The sequence below is a fragment of the Tauraco erythrolophus genome, chromosome 11 (genome assembly GCF_009769465.1).
Source record: "Tauraco erythrolophus isolate bTauEry1 chromosome 11, bTauEry1.pri, whole genome shotgun sequence".
Lineage (NCBI taxonomy): Eukaryota > Metazoa > Chordata > Aves > Musophagiformes > Musophagidae > Tauraco > Tauraco erythrolophus.
In genome coordinates this window covers 29,235,014-29,241,013 of record NC_141475.1, presented here as the reverse complement: position 1 = coordinate 29,241,013, position 6,000 = coordinate 29,235,014, and the positions used below count along the sequence as shown (strand labels likewise).

Sequence of the window (6,000 nt, the reverse complement as noted above, 5' to 3'; positions counted from 1 at the left end):
CGCGCTCGGCGGGGGCGGAGGGCAGGGAGGGGCCCGGCGGCGGGGCCGGGCCGCGGGAGGGCTGCGCGCCGCCGAGCTGCAGGTCGCGGGGGGGGGAGGCCGCCGTCGCCCCCCGAGGGGTGCCGTGCCGTGATGAGGTGAGGCCCCGGGCGCTGCGGTTGTGACCGGGAGGGCGGACCGCGACCGGGAACGGGCCCTCCCCTCCCCTCCGCGCCGCCGGGGCCGGGCGGCCCAGCGCGGGCTGCTCGCAGGTGGGAGCGGCGGCCCGCGGCCGGCGGGAAGCGCGGGGTGGGCGCGGGCCGGCGGCGGTTCTGCCTCTCCGCTCTCCCGCGGCTCCGCGCCCGCGAGGCTGCCGCGGCCTGACGAGCGGTGCCGCTCGCTTCCCCTTTGCCGAGCTGCAGGGAGCGGGCGCCGGGCCGGAGGTGCCGCCGCCGCCGCCCTGAGGGCGCAGCGGCCGCGGGGGTCGGGCGATGGATGGGGCGGGCGAGGCGGATCTCTCCACGGACAGCGCGGCGCCGCGGTGGAAGAGGAGGTCGACCCCCCGGCCGCAGCACCGCGCCTGGAGCAAACCGCGGCCGCAGTCGTACCAGAGCCCCAACGGGGTGCTCTTCACCGACTTTCCCGTGGAGGACAGGTGCGCCTTCACGGTGACTCAGCCCGCCGGCACCGTCAGCGCCTGCCCGGGCAGCGGAGCGCTGCGGAACGGCCCGTCGTCTCTCGGTTCCAGCATGGGATCGGTGTCCAACGGGAAGGTGCGGCCTCCAGCCCGTATAGCGGGCTCCCCTGGGCCGCCGTCCCGGGTGCTCGCCCTGGTTCCGGACAGCCCTGTCGGCGTTACAGCCAACGGCACCGTCACCCCGGCGGGCGGCCGTCCGGGACGTCCCCTCGGCATCTCCGCTCCGTCCGCGCTTTCGCCGCAGCAGGAACGGATCGTTTTTGCAGCCACCGCTCAGCCCTCACCGCCGGGAAACGCACCTTCGCCCGCTGACCGCCTTCCCAGCACACCGGACACGGCGCCGCCCAGGCCCCCCGCGGCTCCCCGGGCGGCGGCCCCGGAGCCGGGCGGCGCTCCGCAGGAGCCCCCCGTGGTGCTGAGCACCAACAGCCCCGCCGCGCTCAAGGTGGGCACGCAGCAGATCATCCCCAAGAGTTTGGCTTCCCAGATCAAGGCGGCGGGCAGAGGCGGCGGGCAGAGCGCCGAGGCGGGCAGGAGGGGGCTGAAGGCGCGCAGCATGGTGGAGAGCCTCAGCCTGCCCCTGGCAGCCGGCGGCGACGAGGAGGCCGGGGGCGACCTGGACAGCCCGGGGTCCCTGAGGCGAGGCCTGAGGTCCACGTCCTACCGCAGAGCCGTGGTGAGCGGGGTGGACTTCGACGGCTCTTCGGATTTTAAGAAAAAAAACAGAATGTCCCAGCCCATACTTAAAGCGGTTGTTGAAGATAAAGAGAAGTTTTCGAGCCTGGGGAGGATAAAGGTGAGTTGTGCTGGTCGGGGACACTTTGGTTGGAGTGGTTGAGGCTACGCGGGAGCGTGATTTGCGGTCTCTCGGTTTTCTATAAAGGCTGGGATTTTTTCCGTTTCCTTTTGCCTGCCACAAGACTTTTCGTAGTTATTGATGAGTCTCACAGATCACTTACAGTGGTGTTTCCGAAGTGAAGTGGCGGAGGCTTCAGGGATGTGTTTCTGTGGAAATCTGGGCAGCCTCGTGCCTGCATTCCTGACGGATTCCCCGGCACTTCGAGGTTTTCTTTCACAATCCAACTTTAAAACTCGTTTCCCAGAGAGTAGTAAACAGGAAAAAAGAAAAGGGACATTGCCTTAATAAAGTCTGCCTGCTAGAGTAAATAGACTGACAGAAAAATAAACTTCCTCCCTACTGCTTAGTCTGAGATGTTACTTTTGAAGTGTTTTTGAAAATCAGAGTGTGATTCTTAAATTGGTAGAGACCACTTCAGGTATGATTTTTGTAGCTTAATTTTAATGCCTGTAAATAAAAGCAGAATGCCTGTTTTTAGTTCTTTGTAATCCCTTAGGAGTAGTAGGTTTATATTGAATGTTAATATATTAAAATTAAATTATAAAGACTTACTGAAAATACTCTTTTACTTGAACATATCATATTGTAATCTTGTATTTCCTTTTTTTAAAATATAATTTGTTACTTTTAAAAAAATACATTAGTAGATTTCTGCAGAGTGTTTGGAATTGCAATTAAGCACTCCAGGCTAAGGGCTGATGCCGTAGCTGTGAAAATAATTTTCAGCTTTATGACAATTTTCAGACAAGTTAAAAATTCTGGTTATGAAAGCTTCGGTGAAAGTGCTACAAGTGGTGAAGTAGTGATAGATGAAGTTGTGAACTTGTACTGAGTAGGGAGGTGGTTTGTTTTGGTAGTAGACTTTAACAGTAAGTTTAAACAGTTTAAAACAGGAGGACGTGACATTTTCCTGCCTTTACACACAAAACTCTCTTTGCTGGTGTGTTGGGTTTTTTTTAAATAGACTTCTTAGACCATAGCACTTGTTGCACTAAACCAGCTCCTTTATTTCAAAGGTTTGTTTTGGTCTCAAGACGTTGGTTTACAACATACTTAACGTGGTGGTTGTTTGCAGTGTGTGGAAAGCTCCGCCGCGTGCCTCGTATCCTGGTAGGAAAGCCCAGTGCCAGTGGGATGAGTTACAAGTTCCCTCAACTCTTGGAAAGTTAGTACGCTTTGGTTTTGAAAGACAGGAAAAAACGAAGCATTGGGAATAAATATGTATAAACAGTGCATGAAAGAGGGAAAACTAGAGTAGCTTTTCACTTTCTCTGATGAAGCAATTGTTTTCATGAATACTTGTCCAACATCAGACGTTTAGAGAGTAGGGCCCTTTAATTGAGTGCCTAAGTATCAAATAAAACCGAAGTTCTTGTTAGTGTTGGTTATTTTGTGTTCATTTTTTAATGTGTATATCTCTCTCTTTCCTGTCAAAATTATCAGAAGAAGATGCTGAAAGGACAAGGGACGTTTGATGGGGAAGGTAAGCTCTTTTCTGTACAGACTTGGTAATACGCTCAGTCACAAGAGAAAATGACTTCAGGATCTTTTTGCACACTTATTTTTTACGTAGTCAAAGACTAAGTACCTCGTTTTTCAGTAAACTGACTAAAATACAGAACCATCATTTTGGCACTAGACATACTTTAGGGACTGTTTTAAAGAATATAGAATGGCAGGCTGAAAAGAAGTTTTAGTGGAAGGGCTTATTTTCGATTTGAACTGCTGTCTCCCCTAAAAGATGAACTGGTGGATGTGTCTGTCTCAGCCATAACAGTTCTGTAGAGTTACCCAGAGGAGGCCTGTTCCTCCTGCTGGGCTGGCCTTCCTGTCTGTCCTGTGGCCCTTCTCAGGTGCAAGACGCAGCTTTCGGGGGTCAGCTGGTGGGTTTGGGGTCCTCACTTGCAGCAGGCACCTGAGCTGTTAGTCTCTGAGTTTATGGTTCATGCAGCTGTTTCTCTCCTTTCCTCGTAAGCCAAGGGTGCTGGGGTGAATTCCTTGACTTTGTGATTCTTTCCTTTTCCTGCTACCTAGTCTTCAAGTTAAAGTGTCAGAAAAACACTGTCCACGTATCTGCTCTTTTATGTTACTCGTTAGTTCTGGGCTTTGCCGAGTTTGCTGCTTGTCCCAGTGTTTCAACAGGAAAAAGATTATTTCCTGACTGCGAGTCCATGGAACTGCTACTCTCTTGGCTTTTCTCTGCTTAGTGCTTCCTTAAGATCATCTTGGTGGCTGTGTTACCTTCCTTTTCCTCTTGTTTCTATTTTTAGAACTTTGCACTTTGCTCTATTTGCATCACCCTGTCTTACTCTTATTTTCATCTTTTCTCACACTATCTCCTAATGAGGCTTTCTAAATTCTCTTCCAATGGCTCCCTCTTATCTTGGACTGATCCCCACTAATAACTTTCTCTGTAGTGCCCCTCAGAATTCATTTCTGGTGTGGTATGCAATTACCTGTTTTAAAAGTTCATAAACTATAGACACATTCCAAAGAGCAAGTTCAAAGGGCCAGACCTGGTAGAGTGCTCAGCCAGGGGTTTGTGGTTGGGGCAGGTGAAACAGATCCACCCAGCCTGGGGTACGACCTCACGAGTTGCACCTGTGTGTGGAGCAGCCAGACCTTCCCCTTTCTCTTGCAGAGGAAGATGGGATGTTATCCAAAGCCTGGCCTATCTCTAAAGTACCTTTTAGAGCTTGATTTCTTAACACTTAATCTGTCTGTTGGTTTTTCTAGTCTTGAATTTCTCTGTCCTTTTGTGTCTACTTTCGCAAAGGATGTGTGGTGGAGGAGGTTGGGAAGTGGAAAGGGTGTGCTTCGCACCTGTGTTTCTTTGCCACGGATATTACTGAATTAATACTGGAATATATGATGAGTATTTTGTCTGAAGGTTCATAGGCCTCATGCTTACTCAAGCAAGTTTTAAAGTTTCTGTTTGGAATAGCTCTGACCTCAAATTTCTGAAATTTGGATTGTTTCCTTCTCTTAGTGAAGCGCGAAGACAGTATTTAAAGCTGGCAGAGTGAAAGTTGGTGTGGGTAGTGGGCTTATAATGGTTTTGTAGATTAAAATAGCCAGACCTCCAGATGAGTGACTCTGCTCTACTGACACGCTGGTCCCATTTCTGGATTGCTAGCTGATTATGGAACATTGTACTGCAAACCAAGGAAGAAAAAATTGTTTTCTGTTTTTTTTCTAGACAAAGGACGCATCTGTTCTTTAATTCAGTCAGTGTGGATCTTTTTGGTAGTGGTACAGTGATCCATTGTTACTGTACTGCACCATTGTCCATCCTAAATGAGATCCTGTCTTTGTCTCACGGAGTTTGTGAACGGCGCAGAGACCTTTTGGTTTCTCTCATTGTTTAAATGTTACTTCTCATTTTTATGGAAGCCACTAAGCTAACTTTCTAGAAATTAATGACATAGTCTTGTTATTTTATAGAAAACGCTGTATTATATCAGAACTATAAAGAAAAAGCTCTGGACATAGATTCTGATGAAGAGTCTGAGCCTCGAGAGCAGAAATCGGATGAAAAGATTGTTTTTCACTATAAGCCCCTGAGATCAACGTGGAGTCAGCTGTCTGTTGTGAGTATTTGATCCTTGTATAGCCAGACAAAGTCAGAGTATCTCAGAATGTGTTGAAGCAGGTCTTTTTACTTGCTACTGGAGTCTTTGGCTGAAGTTTGTTGTCTTGTTTTCCCTTCCAAAATAAAAGGTGTCTCCAAATACGTTTTTTTTAATTGACCAATTTGCAACTGCTGTTACTAATCCAAATCTTGAGGTCTCAATTTAGCTCTTGTTTAGGTTTTCTGTAAGGTAGCTCCAGCAGCTTAAAGCATAAATCATGTTTTCTCAGTCAATTTGGTAGGTATAGACTGATGCTGCTGCCAGAATCTGTTTCCCTGGTTACCTGACAGCTCCCTTTTTCTAGCGCCAGTGTTTGTAGGCTCATGTGGCCACACAACAGACTGCCCAGAGTATCTGATTTGAAGTTACCAACAAAAAAAATTGTGTAGTTTAAGATGAAGTTAAATACAGCTTTGAAATGCAAAGGAATTAATATTTCATAAATTTACGCTTTAAGATACACCTGTGTTATTTTTTTTCTTTTCAAACTATGCTGGACACAAAAAATCCAGCATGCCTTTTTTGTTGGTGCATGGAATGTGAGACCCTGGGTCTGTGCTCCCCGCAGCTGCCAGGGCTGGCTGCCTGGGCCATGCCCACGCCCGGCACTGGCTGCCGCACTGGTGCAGGGCCGTGGAGGGGCTGTGTGGTTCACACTGGTGTGTGTTGCTGTGTTGGGCTGCTCTGGAGGAGGGTGCTGTCAGAAAGCCTGAAAGGATGGATTTAAATCCTCACAGCATGTACACTCAGAGAGAAGTCTGTGCTTTGTAGTTCATTGCGAAAAATTGGAGAGGTGTGGACCAAGCCTTAATTATTTTTTTTTCCTAAAATTT

General features: G+C 49.3%; 1 protein-coding gene across 2 annotated transcripts in view; it reads left to right on the top strand.

The window, feature by feature from the left end:
• Positions 1–470: 470 nt before the first annotated feature.
• Positions 471–6,000, top strand: part of ARHGEF26 (Rho guanine nucleotide exchange factor 26) — a 45,281-nt gene continuing 39,751 nt past the window's right edge. Inside the window, exons 1-4 of one of the 2 annotated variants that reach the window (XM_086618326.1) lie at positions 471–694; positions 728–1,472; positions 2,982–3,018; positions 4,980–5,125. In XM_086618326.1, coding sequence (XP_086474452.1) covers positions 471–694; positions 728–1,472; positions 2,982–3,018; positions 4,980–5,125 — 1,152 coding nt within the window. Of the gene's footprint in view, positions 1,473–2,978; positions 3,019–4,979; positions 5,126–6,000 lie in introns of both variants that reach the window. The other variant, XM_086618325.1, reaches the window with a different exon arrangement.